The sequence below is a fragment of the Onychomys torridus genome, chromosome 13, assembly GCF_903995425.1.
Source record: "Onychomys torridus chromosome 13, mOncTor1.1, whole genome shotgun sequence".
NCBI lineage: Eukaryota > Metazoa > Chordata > Mammalia > Rodentia > Cricetidae > Onychomys > Onychomys torridus.
The window spans coordinates 19,925,963-19,949,411 of NC_050455.1; the positions used below are offsets into that span (position 1 = coordinate 19,925,963).

General features: G+C 40.2%; 1 protein-coding gene across 1 annotated transcript in view; it reads left to right on the forward strand.

The window, feature by feature from the left end:
• Pik3c3 (phosphatidylinositol 3-kinase catalytic subunit type 3) overlaps positions 1-23,449 on the forward strand; it is a 93,665-nt gene that overhangs the window by 23,269 nt on the left and 46,947 nt on the right. Inside the window, exons 6-13 of the mRNA XM_036204568.1 lie at positions 2,968-3,063; positions 5,489-5,560; positions 7,063-7,167; positions 7,783-7,875; positions 13,056-13,241; positions 16,118-16,272; positions 16,680-16,770; positions 21,887-21,954. Of these exons, the coding sequence (XP_036060461.1) occupies positions 2,968-3,063; positions 5,489-5,560; positions 7,063-7,167; positions 7,783-7,875; positions 13,056-13,241; positions 16,118-16,272; positions 16,680-16,770; positions 21,887-21,954 (866 nt within the window). The remainder of the gene's footprint in view (positions 1-2,967; positions 3,064-5,488; positions 5,561-7,062; positions 7,168-7,782; positions 7,876-13,055; positions 13,242-16,117; positions 16,273-16,679; positions 16,771-21,886; positions 21,955-23,449) is intronic.

Here is a 23,449-nt window from a genome sequence, read left to right on the forward strand (position 1 = left end):
TAATAAGCAACAAACTTGGCCTCTTAAAGTTAATGTAACTTGGACCATTAGCATGCAGTACCCTGCCATATGTGAAGGCTCAGAGCCTCCTCGTTTGTGTTCTCACTGATGTTGTTCAAGTTCCTGTCATTGTTCAGTGAGTACTGCAGCAGTACTGTCTCCTCTCTGAAGTTACCACATGGCATCTTTAGAAGTGTGCTCTCCAGTCCACACCTCTGTTTTATTAACTACTTACTGGACGTTGGACCCTCAATAAGTCTCCATTGTACATAGACTACTTGTTCTTGACCTTGTGTATCGGGCCATTGTAAATATAAGTAAAATATATGACTTCAGTGAGTCTTTTAAAAAGTTATATTTGAGTATTACGTATATTTATTTTAAGACTACCATATGTTTGATACAAGATTTTGTGTCTAGAGAATAGAAACAACTTTATGAATCAAATTCTAAGAGGAGAATAGTATTGATAATGATAAAGACAACTATGATATACATATTCCATGACTTAATTCTTCTGATACCTTTAAGGATTCTCAGCAGTGGAGAAGGAGAGGGAAAGAGGGAGAAAGATGGTAGACATTGAGTGTGAAGAACCACTGTTCTTGTTTTAAATGAATCTGGTAGTGCTTAACATTTATATTGATTGTAAAATTGAGATCTTTTTAAAAATGAATTCATATGTTCTCAACACAAACTACTGGAAGAGTTAACTTTTGCACTTTAGTAATAGTTCCATTAAAAAAATAGTTCATTCAATACATGTATGTTTTCTCCCATGTCAGTGCTTTGTGTGTAGAAGTGTAGCATTGGGCTTACTTTACCGCCTTTGCTGTGCTGCCCTTCCTGTCTGCTTTTCACCAGACAGTGGACTGTACTTGATTGAAATGAACAACTTAATAACGCTGGTGTTGTACCTGCACTGTGCACCATGTGTGTGTAGTGCCGGCAGAGGCCAGAAGAGGGAGTCAGATCCACTTGCAGCTGGAGTTATAGACGGTTGTTAGCCAATTTACAGGTGCTGAGAATTGAACTCTGGTCCTCGGGCAGAGCAGTTGGTTCTCTTAACCACTGAACCATCTCTCCTCTAAGTAATCTGTTTATACATTGTCATTTTATGTATTGGATCTAAAGACATATGTAAAAGTGTTTTGGGAAGATTGATTAGTCAAATCATTTTGGTTTATTTATGTTTTTGAGAGTGCATGTTACATATGTATGCACATAGCTAGATTAGCTAGATACATGATGGATGGATTGTGGTGGGTATTGTGTTCCCTGAAATATTGTGTGTTCCCCGAAATAAACATATCTGGGGTCAGAGAACAGACAGCCACTAGAACAAAGCCAAAAATGGTGGCTAGAAAATAGGAAGAGTAAGCCCTAACAGAAGTTGGGCGGTGGTAGCACATGCCTTTAATCCCAGCACTTGGGAGGCAGAGCCAGGTGGGTCTCTGTGTGTTCAAGGCCACTTTAGAAACAGCTAAGCATGGTGACCCACGCCTTTAATCCCAGAAACCCAACCTTTAATACCAGGGAGTGGGGGCAGAAAGAAAAAGGTATATAAGGCGTGAGGACCAGGAACTAAAGGAGGAAAAAGCATGTAGTTAGTTTTAAGCTTTGGAGCAACACAGTTCAGCTGAGATTCTTGTGGAGGAGGACTCAAAAGCTTCCAGCCTGAGGAAACAAGATCACCTGAGGAACTAGCAAGGTGAGATAGCTGTGGCTTGTTCTGCTTCTCTGATCTTCCAGCAATCACCCCAATAACTGGCCTCGGGTTTGAGTTTTATTAATAAGACTCTTTAAGATTCATGTTACAATGGATAGATAGATAGGTAGGTGGGTAGGTAGGTAGGTAGGTAGGTAGGTAGGTAGAATCTATTTTTTGTTTGTGTTGAGAGAACTAAATATCCCCCAGTATACATACAGTATTGATAAAAGTTGTTAATGACTACTTACCTTAGGAATATTCAGAAATTGTAAAAATTTTATAAAAATTACTTAAACTTTTTATCTTTGGTTATGTGTAGTGGGTAGCCATTCCAGCTTTGACCTGGAATTCCAACCCCCATTCAGGCTTTGGTAAGGGTCATGCCTACAAGGCAGGGCTGAGAGAGGATGTTGAAGACCCGGGATCCAGATGCGGGGCTGGCGCTCGCTCTCTCTCTCTCTCTCTCTCTCTAACTCTCTCTCTCTTTTTAAAGGAGAGCTCACTTTTTTTTTTTTTTTTTAGAAGATTTGTTTATTTATTACTTATACAGTGATCTATCTGCATGTACCCTTGCCCGCCAGAAGAGGACACCAGATCTCATTACAAATGGTTGTGAGTCACCATGTGGTTGCCGGGAATTGAACTCAGGACCTCTGGAAGAGCAGTCAGTGCTCTTAACCTCTGGGCCACCTCCATCGTCCAGTGTCCAGGAACCAAGAGAGCCCCTGCATCCGGATCCTGGGTCTTCAGGGTCTTCTCTCAGCCCCACCTTGTAGGCGTGACCGTTACCGAAGCTTCAGTGGGGGTTGGAACTTCCAGATCAAAGCTGGAATGGCTACCCACTACAGTTGTGAACTTAAAAAAGAAAATGAAACAAGGTTACTTTTCTGTACCCTTAATAATTCCTGAAGTGGGTTTATTATGTAGTTTAAAGGTGACATTCCTGAAAGTTGTTACAAGCACAAATTGTCATCTTTATTTTTGAAACAGTTCTCAAAACACCTTCAGATTTTAAAATCATAAAATCCAAAATGCTGATTAAGCCCTGAATTTTATTGAGATTGGTGATGGTCTGCCAAGTAACATACTCTTCTAGATAAAACAGTGATTCTGTGTGTTCTATTACATGTAGATCACAACAAAAGTTAGATTTTAAGTAGTAGTTGATTGATGCATATATTGCCCAATTATGGTAAAAATTCTCATTTAAGAAGGGTTGAAAATGGCCATTGATGTACATTTTTTTCTTTTTTTAGAGTGAGAAACGAAGCTCTAATTTCATGTACTTGATGGTCGAGTTCCGCTGTGTCAAGTGTGACGATAAGGAGTATGGTATTGTTTACTATGAAAAGGTATTTTCCCTGGAACTCTTTGCTTTCTAGCACCAAGGCCTGGGATAGAAATCTTCCTGCTGAGACTCGGGGTTTGGTTGCAGAGCGCAATTCAATAGCTTTCAGTAGCATCTGCTTCTGCACAAACAATCCTGGCACATAGCTACAGCCCATTTTGCTCCTGCAGTTCTGGGTCACAAAATTCAATAAGTATGCAAGTGATTAAAACTCTCTGATTAATTGTTCTGCAAGTGGATGAGTATGGCACTAAAGTAATAGCATTATTTACAGCTATCCATTTGCACAATAAAGTAGGAAATCAGTGTTTTGTTGGCAAGACATTGAAAGCTCAGAAAACAGTTATTTAACCTGTATGTAATATGTTGGAACTGTATATGTGTCTTTACTTATTGGCAGCCTTCATTGACATGCGTTTATATAGTTTATTCAGATTTTGGAGACTGTGTTTTTACTCGACTGAAATAACAGTTGTGTATTGTTCATGTTTACTCAGTACGGGAAGGATAGCCCAGTGTTTAGGATGTAGCTATATCAAAGTATTTGTTTTAAATTCATGTTGAAGGGATTTCCTTTAAATGTTACAGAAATACTTATATATTTAAATGAATACTTACAAACGTATATGTATACTTACATAGGTAAATGTATACTCATATTTATATGTATATTTATATCCTTGTATGTATATTTATGTCCTTGTATGTATATTTATATCCTTGTATGTATATTTATATCCTTGTATGTATAGTTTGAAACCTCAGAGTAGAGTTTCTTTCGTTACTATGGAAATAGTGTTTAAATCACATAAATGAGACCAGAATTCTTATATGTGACATGAGATATAAACACTTGTAGCACACAGTACAGTTTATACATGGGTCATTTGTTCACTAGAAGTAGTAGCTCTTTTAATCACATTTGCATATTAGTGTCATTTATTGATGCTGTTTCCAGTGATTTCACGCTTATATACTTTGAAGATGGTTACTTGAAAGATTTTCATAAGAAAGGATTTTAGGTTTGCATTGTTAATTTGTAATTACTTTGAGATCCTTCTCCAGTTAATGTTCTTTTTCCCTTCATAGTTTGTTCTTTTCACTTTAGTGAAAGATAAAGATAATTTAACTTATTTCAGCCTTTTATATATGAAAAAGATTGGGAAAGTTGGAAATGAAGGTTATTTAATTGTGTGTATTAGTTTATTAGAAAACATCAGTCAACAAGAAAGGAAAACGTTATTGAGTAAAACTTTCACCAATGTCTTAAAATTACTTTCTGTTTTGTGCTATACATGTTTATTAAAGCCGTACTGCTGCTCATATGGGGCTTCTGCGTGAAGAACCTGCTAATTGGACAATACTTTCAAACATTGTGAGGGATCTTTTGAAAGGCAGCTTAGATAGTAGATGGAATAATAACAGAATAGAAATTAGAATTTTCGATGTTGTTGAAAGGTTCCTGCTTCTAGGGGGTTGCTCGTGAATTAATGCCTGTCTGCCCATCCTGTCATATTTCCACTTAGTGTAAGGATTGCTGGGCCAGTGCATCACAGCCTAATGGAAACAGACGTTCTTGTCACCTGTCTTGTGTGACAGATAGCCTTAGTGAAGATTACCTGTCACAGTTAGGCTGATAAATGTGCTTTCTGGTGTTGTGACTGAGAACAAGCCTGTTAAACAACAGCTGTGGGAGTTTGTTGTTTCCTGTAAGACTCAATTACGGAAGTGCAGTCGTAGTGCTTTGTTAGCCCCTCCTGATTTCCTTGTATATATGTAAAATTGAGGATGCACTAACCCCCGGAAATAGCAAAACATAATGCCAGGAACACAGTCCCAAGGGAATAAATTTTGACTATAATTAGCCTATTGCAGTGCATCTGCTAGAGGACATGTGTTATGCTGAGTTCGATTTAAAAGAAAAGCTCATTCTTCAGGAATGGTGACACCAACAGGATAAGACGTGTCAAGAATGAGTGCTGTGCTCTTGTCCCTGCGATGGCTCGTGTTGTCCCCTGAGATGCCGTGCTGCTGCTGCTGTGTGACTGGCCGGAAACCTGACCCATGCTTGAGTCCTTGAATGAGCCTTGGTCATGACACCTGGACTGATTTAAGTTAAACAACTGCAGTGGTTTTTTTGCCCATCGCCATAATTGTAGCCACAAACAATAAAAAAGTCGACTATTTGTTTCCAGATTTCATATCTTTCTAATTGTAATAATTTTTTCTTTTTCTTTTCCAAAATGTTTTTATTAGTGATAGAGATTAAAAAATAAATATGGAATTTAAAGAAAACAAGAGTTTATAAATGGGACAATGACTTTTTAAAAATAGAATTTAAATATATTAGCATTGTATAATATTATACCCACTTATCATTTGGGTAAAATTTCTTTTTTTTATCTTTTAAACCTTGTACTATATTCTAGGATGGTGATGAATCATCTCCAATTTTAACAAGTTTTGAGTTAGTGAAAGTTCCTGATCCTCAAATGTCTATGGTAAGCTGTTGTAGAAAACTTTTAAGAACATATTTTTCTCTAGAATGAACACAGTTTAGACTCATGTAGTATATTTTAAAATAGTAATCCACATATCTCAATTATCCAGACACAGTTTGTATTAAGTGCACTTCAGCTGTTTGGAATGAAATTCAAATGGAATGCTTATAAGGAACATCCTAAGAGCAAGGTCTGATTGATGCAAGACTGAGCAACCACTTTACTTAAATTATGAAGAGCTAGTGGATGGAGTTGTTGAGTGAGGGTTATGTGGTCTCAGTTGGCTTTTTCTGTGATAAACACAGGACCAGTAGCAACTTGAAGAGAGAATTTATTTGACTTACAAGCGAAGCTAAGGCAGGACCTAGACGCAGGAACAGAAGTAGAGACCATGCAGGAATGTTCTTGCTTTCTTATATCACCCAGAACTACCTGCTAAGGAGCACAATGTGCTGGACCTTCCTACATCCATCATTAATTTAAAAATGCCCCACAGGCTTGCCTACAGGCTAGTCTGGTGGGGACATTTTCTCAGCTGAGGTTCCTCTTCCCAGATGGCACATGCTTGTGTCACATTGACAAAAACCAGCCAGCACAGTCATGGAACAAGTGTCATGCAGAAGATGAACAGCCCTGAGGAAGATCAGTGGATTAACATTTATGAAGATTGACTTTATTATAACATTGTTGCTGCTGCCAGATCTGCTAGGCAAAAGGTTTATGCAAAGAGATGTTAAACGCAAAGACAAGTGATTCCGGATTAAGAATTAGTAAAAGGACAAGTAAGAATGTATTTTTAATAAAGTAAAAATTAAAAGTATCCTTTTTTCTATACCTATAGGTAAATTAATTAATTAATCAATCTATCTATCTATCTGTCTATCTATCTATTTATTTATGTTTTTTCAAGACAATATGTCTTTGTATAGCCCTGGTTGTCCTGGAACTAGCTATGTAGACCAGACTGGCCTCGAACTCACAGAGATCAGCCTACCTCTGCCTCCCGAGTGCTGGGATTAAAGGTGTGCACCACCACTTAGCTATAGGTGAATTTCAGTGGCTCCATAGATAGCATTAATAATACGGTTGATGATTTTGGCCACATGTCAAGCAGTCAGCAGCGGGAGAGTGCATTCAAGCAACAGGCTCACTGTCCATACCCATACCCGCAGCTTTGGAGTAATGTTACAGGTGTTGAGTGGCCAGTAGGGTTTGTCTGGTAGTGGTAGATAGTATTGTGGAAGTGATGATACTTGATAGAGGATGCAAGGATTTGGGGTATTTGGAAGGTGTAGGAAGTGGGGTGTCATCTGCATATTTCACTATTGGAGCTAGACTTATCCATAGTCTCACAGTGTTGTAGCGGGTCCATGGGACTGAAGTGGCACCAGAATCAAACATCAGACATCACACAATGGCTTTAAGGCAGGACTTGGCTGTTTCTGACTACTGGAGCTTTCGTTTTCTAAGGTTTACACTCTCTATATCTAAATAATTTATAGGAGAATTTAGTGGAGAGCAAACACCACAAGCTTGCTCGGAGTTTAAGAAGTGGACCATCTGACCACGATCTCAAACCCAATGCTGCCACAAGAGATCAGCTAAATGTAAGAGAATTTACAGACTGTATAAAACAGCTAAATGGACAATTTATTATAGCTAGAATTACACATTATTTCATAGTTGGATGAATTGTGTAACTTCATGACTTCAACAGTTTCATGTGGTCTGCATGGTTTTTTTTTTTCTTTATTCATTCAGGGCTTTCCATAAATCTGTCAGTGTGGAGATTAACTAGAAAATTGTAAATACTTTGAGACTTCAGTGTTCTTTGAGATGATCCCTGAGGTTCCTTAAGAAGGCTGCTGTGTAAGCACACAGGATCGTGTGTTGATTTGACAAGAGGAGGGTTCATTTTGTCTTTATGGATTTTGTGGTACAGGGTCTTGTCACGCTGGCTTCCTTACTGTCTAGGTGCATCAAATAAGCTCTGAAGTCACATGTTCATGTGGAGCATGGTTGTCTCGTCTTTCCTCTTATGTCCTAATGACCTGTCTTTTGGATGAATCCCTCAGCACATTTTTGCCCTAGCTACCTCTGTGTGCCTTCTCCCAGCTTGTACAATAATTATGTTACAAAAACATTAAGCAAATGAAAAAAATGAAATGAAATACATATTAAGTGTATAGTTGACAAATGTAATTTCTTATCTTTTGTTTTAGATTATCGTGAGTTATCCACCAACCAAGCAGCTCACGTATGAAGAACAAGATCTTGTTTGGAAATTTAGATATTATCTTACTAATCAAGAAAAAGTAAGTTTCTTGAATAGTTTATGTATCAAATTTACCTGTAGACTTTTCACTATGATCAAGGGAAAGTAAAACCACACTAAAAATGCAGCTGTGGTCAAGCAAACATGCCACACAGCAGTATACTTGCTACAGCAGTGTTTAAAAACATAGTAAAAGGTGTATCCACAGAGGCACATATTCCTGTGGTTCAACTCCTAGAAAATGTCTGAATGAATTCTGAAGGTGGATTTGGGTTCAGTTTCTGGCTCTGCAGTTTGTGTACATTGGACAGGATAGGGTGGCATACTTTAATCTTGTTCTGATGGAGACAGCTTTTCATCATGGATGAGATGGCAGTACCTGTTCCATAGCATGTGCAGAGTAAATCCTGAGTCCTTTCTTTCTTAGCCTCTTGCTCTCTGCATTCCTTGGTGATTAGGGATGCAGTTGCACTGATAAAAAAGCTGGTAAATCTGGAGGTGATGGGCACAGAGGAGGAATGTGAGGAATGGAACTTATAATGTGGAAATTGAGTTAGTAGAGTGTCAGACAGCTGGTTTGCAGGATGAAGGTGGGGTGAGGACTGGACATTTGGTAAGGAAACTGGAGGGTTGGGGCTTCCGGAGGGAGAATCAGAATGAATTGCCAGGAGTAGGTTCTATTCTGAAGACGTGTTGTGTCTAAACTGTTAACACTGCACAGCTTCCTAAGTGTAGGATAGTTGTTTGGTGGATTGAAGCTGTAGTTCAGTGTGCTTGATATAGGATGATTCCATGATAATGAATTTTGTGTTCTTGCAGCTCTTATATTTTATCTTGGGCTGAGGGTCAAAGATTACTTCTTTTTTTAAATTAGATTTATTTATTTTATTTTATATGTGTGAATATTTGACCTGCATCAATGTATGTGCTCCACATGCATTCTTAAACAGCTGATGAATCCTAGGGACCTTTAAATCCTTCAGCTAATCACTATGTGCATTGTACATCACTGTCGCACAGATGAGGATGTATTACAGAGTCACAAAGGTACACATGCTGCTTCTTGAGATGCTCATGTTTATGATTTAGAAGGGAACGGTCAGTGAAGGTACAGAGAATAGAACATTTGCAGCAGGGTTTCTGAGTTCACCAGGGGCACAGCAGAGATGCATTAGGAAAGCTTTGCATCAGGAACCTGTCATCTCATGGTGGAGATTGAGCCAGTGTGTTGCAGTCTCAAGACGTGTTCTACTTGCCTTGGTTCATTTTTCTAAGGTAAAAGTAAAAGAGAAGTGAGCGATCAGCTTAAGCGCCTCAGCTTTCCCCTCTTTCACTTATTGATGGCTTGGGAACCGTCTGTGGATGAGTCTTACCTGTTATCCTTTTTACCGATGAGAAGGGGGAGAGAATTTTATGTCACTCCAGCTTTGTGTTCCTGTTCTTCCTCCTCAGTAGCATGTGGCTGGTTAGTGTCTGTATTCTCGAGAGCTTGAGTTAGCTGCACCATGCTGTGCTAAGTGAAGAGTCATGTGGTCACAGAAAGCATGGCTTGAATACTGTAGTCATGTAATCTGCATGACAAGATGGGGAATTTAATGTGAGGATGCTCAGAGCCAAAGCATAGGTCAGCCTCACAGAGCAGAACTTCCTTAGACAGACAGGCTTGTAAGAGAAATCCTTTATCTTAGTCGTCACTTCCCGCTGAATTCAGTCACTTCTTGATGCACACAAAAGAAACTCAGTGCTGGCATGATGTAAGAGTGTGGCACGTGTCATTTTGATTCCAAAGCTGCCGATGAAGCCTCCGTTCTCAGACATGAAGGATCTTAAGTCACCACGTGGAGTAAACAGTATTTTTGATGTTTAGGAAGGGCTGTTGAGCAAACCAATGTAAATGGGCCTTGAAGTGCCTGGAGTAGTCGTCACACAGCAAGCAGCCTGTGGATCCTGTGACAGTGCAAATAGCTGGGGGGGGGGGGGGGGGGGGGGGGGGCACATGTTCCTGTGCCCCAGCCCTAATTGACACATGGGCATTCTTCCAGTCTGGATCTCACATTGGGATGAGGTTGGTTGGCATTTGGGCTTCAGGAGAATCAAGCCTGATCTCAGGAAGGCTCTAGAAACAATTGGGTGGAAATTAGTTATTAGGAAATGGCACTTTTTACTACATTCATTATTTTTTTCTCCTACATGGCCTGTCTAAAGAGTGTTGGATGAAAATCTTGAAGTCCTTACTGTATTTGCTACTAAAAAGTATATAGTCATAACTGTTTGATAAGACCATTAATGTTTTTGTTTTTTGTTTTTAAATAGTAACATTTTTGGTTTACATCAGACAAGGAGCAATTCATTCTTGTAGGGTACATAGTGTAAATTTTGTAATTTTCAGAGCTAGCTTGTATGATGAACTTTCTTCAAAAAATTGTTATTAATAGTAAATGTTGGACTGTTGCGATTGCTCACTGGGTACAGGTGCTTGCCACCAAGCTTGATGACCTGAGTTTAATTTCCATGGTCCACCTGGTGGAAAGAGAGAACTAACTCCTGAAAGTTGTCCTCTGATTTAAACACACACACACACACACACACACACACACACACACGTACAAATAAATGTAATTTTAAAAAGTTTTTAATTCCTTGTTTTTTGATTATGTCTGGGGAAAAGCAATAGGGAGATCCTCTCTCAGTGAAGATAGTAAAGACGTACTTGTTGTATTTTAGAAGGCAGCATCTGACATGGTGACACCAGGGCAGAACTTATCTCTGTGTTGCAGACTAGTTGGTATTGAACCAGAGCAGAAGTGGACTCAGCTCAGATGCATGTATTATCTGCTGTGGCCTAGCTGACTCTGAACATACCATGTCTCTGCTTACATGCACTACAATTGGCAAAGAATGTTGCCATCCAGTTGAAGTGGGGTAGTGATAGACTGCTTCAGTAAATGTCCGCAGTTGCTGTAATGAAGTGTGAGGGATGATGCCTGCCTGTTGTGGACTCAGTTGGCACTGGTTGTCAGTTATCATTGCAAGCAGGTGTTGAGGTTCAGGCAGGAACAGTGGGATGGAAGCAGCCTAGATTTCTACCTAGGAATTAGATTTCACTGGCAACTGGAAACCCCAAGTCAGAAAATGGGACTCAGTGTGCTGTACTTTAGGGAAGGTGAGCTCAGGTACATTGGAACAGAGCTGAAAATGAAAAGGAAACGTGATTAGGAGATCTAGGAGACTTACTGATGGAACAGTGCTAGGGTAGGGAGAGGTGGGAGGAGAATGTTCAAAATAAGCTGATTGCCTGCCATTACTTGGGGTTACATCTGACAGTCTGAGAAAAGCATGGAATGGCCTTAATAATTTCACCAATAGAGGGTGCCTGAACTGGTCTCCTGTACTCAGATTAGTGACTACCCTAATTGTCTTCATAGAACCTTCATCCAGTAACTGATGGAAGTAGATGCAGAGATCCAAGCACTGGGACAAGCTCTGGGAGTCTAGTTGAAGAGAGGGAGGAGGGATTATATAAGCAAGAGGGGGTCAAGATCACGATGGGAAAATGTACAGAGACAGATGACCCAAGCTAGTGGGAGCTCACGGACCTTAGACCTATATAGCTAGGGAGCCTGCATGGGACCCACCTAGGCCTTCTGCTTGTAGATTACAGTTGTGTAGCCTGGTCTGTTTGAGGGGCCCCTAGCAGTGAATGAGCTGGCTTTTTGGAACCTATTCCCTATGGTGAGATGCCTTGCTCAGCCTTGATGCAGAGGGGAGGAGCCTAGTCCTGCCTCAATGTGATATGCCGTGCTTTGTTGACTCCCATGGGAGGCCTTACCCTTTCTGAAGAGTGGATGGGGGAGGGGGTAGGAAGGAAATAGGGGTTGGAAAGGGAGGAGAGGAGAGGTGGGAGGGGAAACTGTGGTTGATTAAAAAATTAATAATAATTTAAAAAAGACCAAAGTAAAAAAAGAGAGAGAGAGAGAGAGAGAAAAGGAAATGTAACCAGAAAAGCAGAATGAGGAGGTTTTTTTTTTTTTTTTTTGCTTTCTCTCTCTCTCTCTCTGTTATGTTGTAGGTGTATATGTGAATGGGGGAGTTGAGTATGAATGTACAGTTGAAGTCAGGTGTGTCTTCCTCTTTGATCACTCCCCAACTTATTTTTTGAGACAGGGTCTTTTCGGTGAACCTGGAGCTTACCCATTTGGCTAGTGTGACTAACCATTGAGCCCCAGGGACCCTTCTGTTGTCACTGGCCTTACTAAGTTCCCCATGCTATGGAGCTGGCACTTCTGGGAGAATTGAGTAGAATTTTGTTGGAACAAGATTTTAAAATATTAGAGCTGTCTTTCTTTCTGCTGTGAGTGATTCTAGGAGACCTGGCTGTGGGGTTCACCTTAAGGACAACAGGAGTGTGCCTTTGTGAAGTGAGCATGTGTTGCTTGTGCAATCAGGAATGATCTCTGCAGGGCAGCTCATGCAAACTTGGGGACAAGGCCAAAGAAAGAACCTTCTAGAAAGAAGACCATCCGCCATACAGACTGTTTGCGGCTGGTTCTGTACCTAACTGTCTTGGTGTTTGGATTTTAGTGTTTTGTTTTGATTGTTTTTGTTTCTCGAGACAGGGTTTCTCTGTGTAGTTTTGTGCCTTTCCTGGATCTTACTCTGTAGACCAGGCTGGCCTTGAACTCACAGAAATCCTCCTGCCTCCCGAGTGCTGGGATTAAAGGTGTGCGCCATCGCCTCCCGGCCTTGTTTTGATTGTTTTAATTGCTTGTCAGAGTTGCTTCTCAGAGAGACATCCTGGCTTCTGTTTCATCTTTGTTTGAGCGTATGCAGCAGAGCTAAGGAACCCACCCTGGTCAGATACTGAGTGAGGCCAGTTGTGGGACTTTCGCCGTGGCTCATGGGGGTTTCTTGTGAGATGACGTTGATGTTGTAAAGCTAAGATGGTTTCCAAGACATGTTAATGTTCATGGGATTTGCATCAACTATTTCCTTGTCTTGAGGCCTCCAATATTTTTAAACCACAAAAGCAAATTTAAAAACTTATTGTGCCCTGCAGTGCTTTTTTTATTCTGGACAGTATACAGTTACAAGGAAAATGCTTCTGTTCTGTGTCCTGCACTGCCGCCCTATGACCAGGACCTTTCTGTTATAGACCTCAGCCTTCACCTTTCACCTGGAAATAGGATATGGTTCTAAATGTCAACTCTTTTCTGACTCTAGGCTTTGACAAAGTTCTTGAAGTGTGTTAATTGGGACCTACCCCAGGAGGCCAAGCAGGCACTGGAACTTCTGGGAAAGTGGAAGCCCATGGATGTAGAGGATTCCTTGGAGCTGCTCTCCTCCCATTACACCAACCCAACAGTGAGGCGTTATGCTGTGGCCCGCTTGCGGCAGGCTGATGATGAGGTACAGTTCATTACCCCCACTTGACTGTCTGATGTAAACATGCACACTTTAAAAGGTGCATTTTAAAGCTGTCTAGTTTAAGACTAGTCACTAGTTACAGGCTCGTGCATATGTGTGCTTGTGAGAGACAGAGACAGACAGACATAGAGACAGACAGAGGAGGGAGAGGAAGAAGAAGAAGGAGAGGGAGAGGGAGAAGAAGGAGGAGGAGGAGGAGGAGGAGGAGGAGTAGGAGGAGGAGGAGGAGGAAAGAGGAAAGAGGAAAGAGGAAGGAGGAGGAGAGAGGAGGAGGAGAAGGAGAAGAAAAATTTCTAAGGGAAATATATATAGATGTACTAGTTACGTTTCCAGAAGTATTTCCACAAGGGTGCTGTGGGAAGAAAACTGAATTCCAGGTCTGTTACATGATGGGGACCCCTTCCTCTGCCAGTACTTTCCACTGGCACCAGAGCTTATTAATTAGAAAGGGCATTTAATATAATCCTTAAGAGACATCCTGAGCATGGAGTTTCCATTCCCATGGAGGTTCAGGTATAGACACAGTCTTCATGCTATTATTTTGTATTCTGGGCATTTCCTCTTAATGGCATGATTAATGAAACTGATGGCCATTGGTAATGAAAACTGCCCTTTTGGACAGGCAGATCTAACTTTTGGACAGTGATTCCTTCTATTATCTTTAGAATAACTGCTTTATGAAACTGTCATAGGAATCTTAATCTTAAGTCTTTAAGTCGAAGTAAGAGATGATTGACATTTTTATTCACATCTCTTATAAAGTCCTATGTATTCTTTAAATTAAATGTATCATCTGGCAGTTATGTTGTTACCATTACAAAATACTCATTTCTCATATTATGCATGAGGTAAAATAAAAGCTGTCATTGTACAATGCTTGTTTTTTGGTCACCTCACTGTCCTTCTCTCTGGTTCTTATGCATGTTTCTTGAGCGCTCACATTTTCTAGGTGTAAGATGATACCAGAAAAGCTACATCTGCTTTTTACATCTGTGTTGCTTGCATCTCATTGCAGCTAAGCACAAATAATGTACATCTTTGCCTTGCTTTTATTGGTATGAATGCTTTTAGTATCTTGTCCTTTGAAGTATGTTTCGTTGTAGTTTTATTCAAATCTTACTTTGTTTAGAATGGTTCTTTTATGTGCGCTGTGTTTTGAGTGTGCTTGTTTACATCAGGAAAGACTCTCGTGTGTTCACCTTTGGCAGTTGCCCTATCATGTCAAACTGCATTGTGATACATTTTTCTAAGACTTGACCACTCTTGTAATTGTAAAGTTAATCTCTTAATATGTATGAATTTAATTTTTTAATAATTCTGTTTAGGAATTTTTTAGCTATTGATTCTTGCTGTTACATGGCTCAGACAGGGAAGTTCTGCATGGAATCGAGTGACGGTGGTGTTAGGGAGACATTGGAGGAAAGGTGTTTATGTTCCACACAGAGAGCTCAGCATGAGTAAAGGTGGAGACAGCAGGAGAGTGTGGGAAGGGGAAGCCAGAGTTGTACGTGCAGCCTTGCTCTCGGAAGCACACAGTAAACTGTTCTTGGGAAAGGTGGTGGTCGCTATACATACTTGTGGTTTCTGGGAAATTTCTGTTTCATTGACTTGTGTAGAAATCTGTTTTTCCCCTGCTTTTGCTTTGTTTTACTTAAAACTTCCATCTTCCGTGTGTAGAGGAATTTTTTTTTATTTTCCACCATGTGACTATATAAGGAGAAAGCAGGTGGTTTACTTGGAGTCCCTGTTAATTTATTCCCTTACAAATGGAAAAAAAATGTGTTGTTTGAATGTAGAGTACCAGACATCCAGCCAATCACATGGTAATACGTGACCTAAATGGGGATGTTTTCTGACTTTCCTTTTCCTGGGCAACTCAGTGAGAAGCAGTCCTTTTGCCAGTGGAAATTGTCTTTGAGTCTTGTCCAAGGTTTTCTTTTTAAAAGTAATTTTTTTTTTTTGCATTTCATTAATAGTGCTGGAAAAGAGCACATATCTACATTTATGGAGAAACACATCATTCCCTCGCAAACGTTAGACTTAGAGACTTCACATTAGAGGACATTCTGGTGAGGAACAGCTCTTGCCGTGTTTGAGTTCCAGACTCCTGCTGAGTGCCACTAAGCAGAAGAGGGGCTCAGGCTGAGACACCGCTGCTCACGCCCTCCCTCTGACCAGAGTGTTAGTTAGCATCTGCTCACAGTCTCTTCCATGTTTTGTTTGAAAAGAAGGACATGGGGTTGGGAGAGGTGTGGTGGCGTGATCCAGGAGGATGTAGAGATGTCTGTGGCTATGCTAAAATACATAGTATACATGAATGAAATTCTCAAAGAATTATTAAAAAGAAGAAGAAAAGGGGCTCAAGGTTCTTTAAACTCTGGCCTTTAAGGGAAAGAAGAACAAAATTTGTTTCAGAAAATGTTCTGAAACAGAAATTCTTTTGAAAATGTGAAGTGCATTCTCCAGCAGTCTTAGACATGGGATGCGTTTGACTGTCTGCTGATAACAAGGCCTCCTTTAATTCCTTAGGAGCCAGCTCAAGCTCCCTCCTTACTTCCCTGCGTTCTTGTTGTGTTGTTCACACAGCCCTACTTATGGGCACTCGTCCGCTGGCCACTCACTGTGTGCTGCGCTCTCCGGTCTCTTATTTAGTGATTGTGTCTGTTTCTGCGGTCTTTGCTGTCATGCTCTTTCTACAAGTGAAGACACAGGACGCAGCCAGCGGTCACGTTGCTTAGTAACGTGGTAATGGCAACAAGTGGAAGAGGTAGAAGTACAGGTCGAGGGCTGTCCCGGCTCGAGAAGTAAGTGCCTGTGCTCTGCTGATACCAGTTTCCTTGTCGTTCACTGGTTTCTAGGACTTGCTGATGTACTTACTGCAGCTGGTCCAGGCTCTGAAATATGAAAACTTTGATGACATAAAGAACGGTTTGGAGCCTACCAAGAAGGACAGTCAAGGTGCGGGATCAGAAAATCTTTCCAATTCTGCAATCAGTTCTGCAGAACTAGATAGGTATGGCTCTCCAGGGAAGATTGTTTTGCATGTGACACTTTGTCCCTTTTCAAGTTGTTCCCTTCTTTCATTTATATTGTTGTCTTCTTCCCTTTCTCCCTCATGTGCCAGACAGACTCTGGCTCTTCTCATTTTGATTTTGACTTTGTCATGGAAACTCACCAAGTGAACTCAGGAATACATATGCACAGATTACTAGAGACCATTCTTGCCTTCTGCCTAGTCAGAGAACCAAGTCTCAAGTCTGCCTCCTAGCTCCTAGCTGCGCAGACTTCCTGTTGTTACAGTCTCAATTGTGTGGCTGCTTCCTCCTCTTAAAGTCAGGATGACACTAGCAGCTCCTCGCTTGCAGGTAAAATGATTACACAGGATTTACAACTCAGTTATCTCTTCCGTTCCATTTTCAGCTCCCAAATTCTAACCAACCCTCTTCCTCCGGTGTCCTCCCCTCCTCCTGCATCTAAAGCAAAAGAAGTTTCAGATGGGGAAAATCTAGAGGTGAGTAAAGCTTTCCAAAATTATGACGTAAGAGGTCCTGTCAGTCGGCATTGTGTTGATCTTTAAGACCATGGTTTGATTAATAAACTAACCGTTGTAACTTTGTTCAACAGCTGGCCTTATGGTGCGTGTTATGTCCTTTCCCCTTGTGTAAAATGCTGGATATTGCTTGGTTCACTTTATTGGTGCTTGGGGCATATACATAGGTTTTATATAACATGAAAATAAGCTAAGTTCAAATATTTTATTAGGGAGACTCGGGAATGTTCATTTTAATATATTAATGAATGTTAGTGCAACTGTCAATATTTGTAATTGTACCACAGAAATTTATGATTGTATAGAATCCTACACTAAGCAGATATCTTTAATTCATATAGACAGGTAAACTCATTTTTGAAGGGAAACAGCTCTCCTAGACTAGTGGTTATCTGAAAACAATACACCATCTCTTGTGTGTGTGAGCACATGAACATGGAAAAGATGAGCTCTGAGGGAGAAGTAGATGTCATTGCTGGAGAGCCTGCAGGTCATCACATGAGTTTTCTTTTTTTATTAATAGTATTTTTATTTTATAATTAACTTAATTTTACATATCAGCCACAGATTTCCCCATCCTCCCTCCTCCCACCCCCCCAGCCCTCCCCCCCAATCCACTTCCCACTCCCACCCTCTCTAAGGCAAGGTCTCCCCTGGGGAGTCAGCCCAGTCCCCTCTTCCCTACACCCAGGCTGAACAAAGTGTCCCTGCATAAGTCCCAGGTTCCAAAAAGCCAGCCCATGCACCAAGGACAGGTCCTGGTCCCACTGCCTGGAGGCCCCCCAAACTGTTCAAGCTAATCGACTGTCTCACTTATCCAGAAGGCCTGATCCAGTTGGGAGCTCCTCTGCTATTGGTTCATAGTTCGTGTGTTTTGGCTATTTGTCCCTGTGCTTTTTCCAATAATGGTCTCAATATTTCTCGCTCATTCAATCTCTCCTCTCTCTCTCCGATTGGACTCCTGGAGCTCCACCTGGGGCTTGGCCATAGATCTCTGCATCCACTTCCATCAGACACTGGATGAGAGTTCTATCATGACAGCCAGGGTGTTTGGCCATCCGATCACCAGAGCAGGTCATCTCAGGCAGGCACTCTCTCTACTTTGCCAGAATAGGAAGAAGCAGAGTGCTAGAGAGGTCCCCAGAAATCCACAAAGATACCTCCACTGTAGACTACTGGCAGTGGTTGAGAGAGCACATGAGTTTTCTTTAGAAGTTGATGAAATAATTGAGGTGAACATCTTCCGCTTCTTATGTTGGGAATGCTGTACTTGACATGACCAGGTTGTGAATGTTGTGTTCAGAATGTCACCCTACTTACTACCTAGCACACAAACTGTAGCTTTAACCATTTTATCTATTTCTGATGTTTTTTTCTTGTGACTGATAAACCAACATTTTTTTTGAGCTGACTGCTATTCACAGTGTTCATATAATCCAAACCATGACAGAGATCCTTTTGTGTGATGGCCCTCCCTCTTCCTTAGCCTCAGAAAAGTAACAGTATATAAGCCTTCAGCACCTTCAAGTTGGTACTCACCGAGGTTGGTCACACCACTTTTCTCTGTATCATCATAGACTGAGATACCTAGTCTTTCCTTCTCCACACCGGAGCCATGTCTTCTGGCCTTCCTTGTTTCTTTCTTAGAGATTCAGACAACAGTTTATATGAACAGCTAAATGTAAAAACATGATAAAACCTGAGTTTTCTACGGTCTTGGCTAGATGTCAGGTCCAGCACTTCAAGGAGTCAGTGACAGGAGCTCAAAGCAGCTAGGCTACAGTCATTAGCAGAGAGCACTGAATTCATACATACATGCTTATGCTTACCTCTCTCCCTCCTCTTTCAGTTTGGAATCCACTGCACAGGGAATGATGCCACCCACCGTGGGTGGGAGTTCCTTCCTCATTTAATATAGCCCAAGATATTCCCCACAGACATGCCCACAGCCTGAACTAGAAAACCCTTCATTTAGACTGTTCCTACATTCCTATGTCAAATTGACAATTAAGTCTATCACATAGAGTGAAAGTTCCCTGTAAGATGGGGGAATTGTGAGGGTTTCTGTTGTTATTTGTTTTGTTTGGTACATGCCTGTAGATATATCCTTGAAATATTTTTGAATCTCTTTTTTAATTAAATGCATCATATGTTTGTAGCCTTGTATTTCAGGCTTACCACTGAACATCCCAGATAGTGAAGTCTCCATTTTAAATTTTGTTTAGCATTCTGTCTCACTTTTTTTTGTTGTTGTTGTTCTGTTGTTGTTGCTTTAGTAGAACATCTTATATAGTATAATACTCTCCTTGTTCATCTTTAGCTAAATCCATCTTCCAACCCTCTCTACCTCCCTAGTTTATAGGTTCTGTCTTGATTTTTTTTTTTTTAACTAAAGAAAGAAATCTTAGTAACAAATGAAATGTATTAATTGCATACTTCTTTATAAGAATGTATCTCCAATTGACAACTGCATGCAAAGGAAAAATTAATTTGTTTGGACATCTTTTTTTCTCCCCATCCAACCCGATTCCTGTTTTCCCTCTCTTTAGAAAACAAACAGGCAAATAAAAAAAAAGCAAACAAACCAGAATTTTAAACGGAAAAATAACCAAACAAAGAAAAAGTACAAGAAACACACACACAAAACCCATAAAAACACAAATTAATCTGAGACAAAAAACTTAGAAAAAGGTCATTGAGTTCCTTTTTCTTGGCCAGCTACTGTTGAGCCTGGGGCCTGCACTAGGTGAGGTTGATGTCCCCAGTGAGACTTAAGTGGAAAGAACTAACTTTTCCTTGTGGGGAGAATCTGGAGGAGATGTGAAAGAGGAGAAACTGTTACCAGGATCTATTGTAGGAAAAACATTACTTTCAGTTTAAAGAGAAAAGTAATGTCTCCATAGTCCGAGGATAAACCTTGAGCCTGGATTTGTGTCTTTTGAGCTTATGTACTGAACGTTACTTCATGACTGTCCACTTCAGAGGTATCTTCATTGCATTCTTGATACATGTTTAACATGTAGATCTAAACGTTTTTTCATGGACTGGGGATGTGGCTTGATAGTAGAGGTCTTCCTTAACATACTTAAAGTCCTTCTTCTCTCCCATTGCCTTTAGTGGAAAAGAAAATCCCTAGAATTGGAGCTATTGTTATCACCACTGAAAGCGTCAGCACATCTGTTTCCTGATAGCCACTGATGGCTCCAGCTTCTCTCTTAGGGAGCTCTGATGCGCTGAGACCTCTGATCCCTGTTTACTCTTCTTTTCTTGGTCCATCAGCTCATCCTCCTTCAGTATTTGCTTCCCTCTTAATGTAGTTTTCATCCTGTGCCTCATCATACTAGACATTCTTTTATGAGCATCTTCATTTCCCCTGGAAAGATCTTAACTCCTGGTAAGCATAATTAATCACATCATTTCTCCATGCCTGAATATTACTGAGGAAAAACACTTAGCTTAATGTATAGTGTCAATGCACATTCATACACCTCAACTTGAATTAAGACCTGCAACCTACTGTCCTGCATTGCCTAGGTGGGCTGATCTCCTTGCCCCCCAGGGACCTTCTCTTGTTCTTCATGTTCTACCTCCCAATCTCTAGGCAACAATTGGGCTCCATGGTTGCTGGACACAATAGAAACCACTCGGAGGAGTGATGAGTTCTGTCTCCATATCTATAGACACAGATCCCTCCTTATCCTTTCCTTCTTTCTCTTACAGAGAAGAAATGGAATGCCTTACACGTGATATTTTGTTCTTTGTAGAAAGAGCCAGATGTGCATTAATGTCTCTTAGTTTAGAAGTTCAGAAATGCCCTGTGGTGCCCATTCCTTCCAGCACCTAGCTCCTTATGTGCCTTCAAGACCAACTCAGTGATCTTTATATCTTGACTCTTCCCTCCCTTCATTCCAAGGCTTTAGACCCCAATACTTTGATTTTACTTCAAACTTATTTTGTTAAGTTTCTAAAGGGCTTTGACATGGTCACATAGTGCCCAGTTCTATTAAAGGCTCCTGTCTTGAGGAGCTGTGACTTCCTGTGGCTTTAGGCAGTAGCATTCATCTGTTTTACTTTTCAACTGTAATGTTTGTTTTTGTAGAGTGCCTTTCATTAATATCCACTTCTGTACTTGACATTATACTGTTCCGCAAGGTCCTCTGTTACCATTTATGATTTCCCTGAGCTGTACTAATACGCATACTCTTCAGTATCTAGCTCAAATCTCTTGTCTGAGTTTCTGATTTGTGTATCCGAATCCTCACTTAATCTCTGTGCTCTATCTGACAGGCATTTCAAAGTTAATGCTTCACAAATGCTGTTTTCTTTTCTGTTTTCCATCTGTGATGAAACAAAGCAATCTATTTACTGAATCCAGAAATTGGGAAATTACTGTCTGTTCTATCCTTCTCATTTCCTCTTCATCAGAAATCCCTATTAGTTATGATTTTAAAACATTTACCTTGTTTCACTTGCCATCTTCACTTTCTAGACTATTGTTAAAACATCCTAACTGACCTCAGGTCTGCATTTTTCAGACACCTGAGCTAACGAAATGTCAGTCAGACTGTCACACACTCCTGCTAAAATCCTTTCTTGGGTATGGATATCCTCTGCTTTTCATATACAGTTCACACTCTAGATTGTACCCAGTAGTTGTTAAATAATTTGACCATTGTTTATCTCTTAAATCTGTTATTTTACTGCCTACTTCAATTGAGCTTCTTTATGCCAAGCATAGAGCCTTTTTATACACTGCCATCTTGGGTTGGACTAGATGTGATGGTTTCACCATTGTCTTTTCAGATCCATTGAAACTACTTCTATGATTGTTTTTTCATTGTCTTTGTCCATTACCAAAAATATTGATCAGGAGAACAAGGAACACCACGGCATCTCATGTATTGTCTTAGTTTGAAGTCAGTTTGAGGTGGGTGGATTGTAGGAATGGATGGGAGAGACAGATGGCTAGATGAGAATCTGCACTGTAACCTCAGATGAAAATTGATGGGCTGGCTTAGGACCTCTCATTTGCCTCCTATTAATAGATAGTGATACGTATTTCTTTTAATTTTTTCAGCAAGATCTATGTACCTTCTTGATATCAAGAGCCTGTAAGAACTCAACACTGGCTAATTATTTATACTGGTATGTGAAAATGATTTTATTTGTTTTATATCACTTCTTTGAACTACTTTTCTCATGCTGTAAAGACAGAAACTTACTGTGAAGGCCGTCACCAGATGCCTGGGTTCTGTGCTTGTGTCCCCCGTCACTGTCACAGCTGTTTCTAGAAGTCAGTATCATTGGATTCTTTCTTCTGCTAACTTTTCAAGTACTAATGGCTATGGTGACTCTTCCTCCCCCTAGTTTGGTCTGCTTTTCTCATTGTTATTTCAGTAGTATAGAATTTTTTAAGAGAGTATTTTTACATTATTTACTAAACAATTAAATCCTACAAAAATAGAAATAGAAATTAAAAATTATCTTCGCTCACTTTAAAGATGAAGAGGCTGAGGCAGAAGGATGCTCTAACTGAACGAGACAGGTACTGATTAGGATAGATTATCCGCCATTTGCAGAGGTGTCTCAGTGACTATTTTCTATTCTTCCCTGTGTATTTACATGAAGTAGGGGTACCTATCATGGTTTACATGAGAGCAGTGTAAAACAAAGGTACAGAGGGGCAACTTCCTGTGTGGAAAGCTGGGTTTTTAACTATAGAAATGATTTCCAATTTAATTTATGGCCTTAATTTAAATAGCCCAAATCCATAGATGTTCATTCTGAAAATTCCTTGTTTTTCAGTAATCATAAGACATTTTACTTTTCTTGAAGAAATTAAAATGCTGTCTTATTTTAGACTGGATTTGAAAACCCTGTTGTATGGGTTGAATCAAGCTTCAGCTCATTCTCCCTTTTTCAAAAAGGAAGGGAACCAGAGCACTTGTAAAAAAATCACAGATACCTGGCCTACATAAACAACATTGTCTAAGCCTTTATGGTTTTCTCTACCACAAAGAAAAACTAATACCAGTGAATTTTTTTAATAGCATGGGCCATTTTCTCCAATGAGACCTATGAGTTTTCCCTTTGCCCAGTGACTGAACTATTGGAAAGCAAAGTATCTCTCCAGGTGTCTAGTTCAGCAGTTGAATGTATTATTCATAAAAATATATTTCTTTCACACTAAATGTCAGGATGCCCTTGGAAATACATTACAGAACATTTTAGCTAGTTTTAATTACCAGTTTTCCATTTAAGGGTTTACTTACAAATTCTCATATTGCCAAATTGCTGTTTTGATGTAATAGAAACCTATAGTTAATGTTCCTTGCTTTCCTATCTGAATGCTTTAGTGTGCTTCTGTTCACACTACTACAGAAAAGCATTTCCTTGTGAAAAGCTGAGTAAATATTTAAAAAAGAGAAGACAGAACAATTTACAGGGAGCATAAACCATGGGCATCTCCATTGGCACTCTTCAGAGCGTCCCATCAGACTCAGACTCCATGGGGTTTCTCCACTGTCTGTGAGTCGTTGAACTGTCTGTCCATTTTCAGAGGGTAACTACTATCTCCTTATTAAACTATATAGTAAGTATTTAGAAATAAATATTCATTGGTGAGAAAAACTGTTGATAG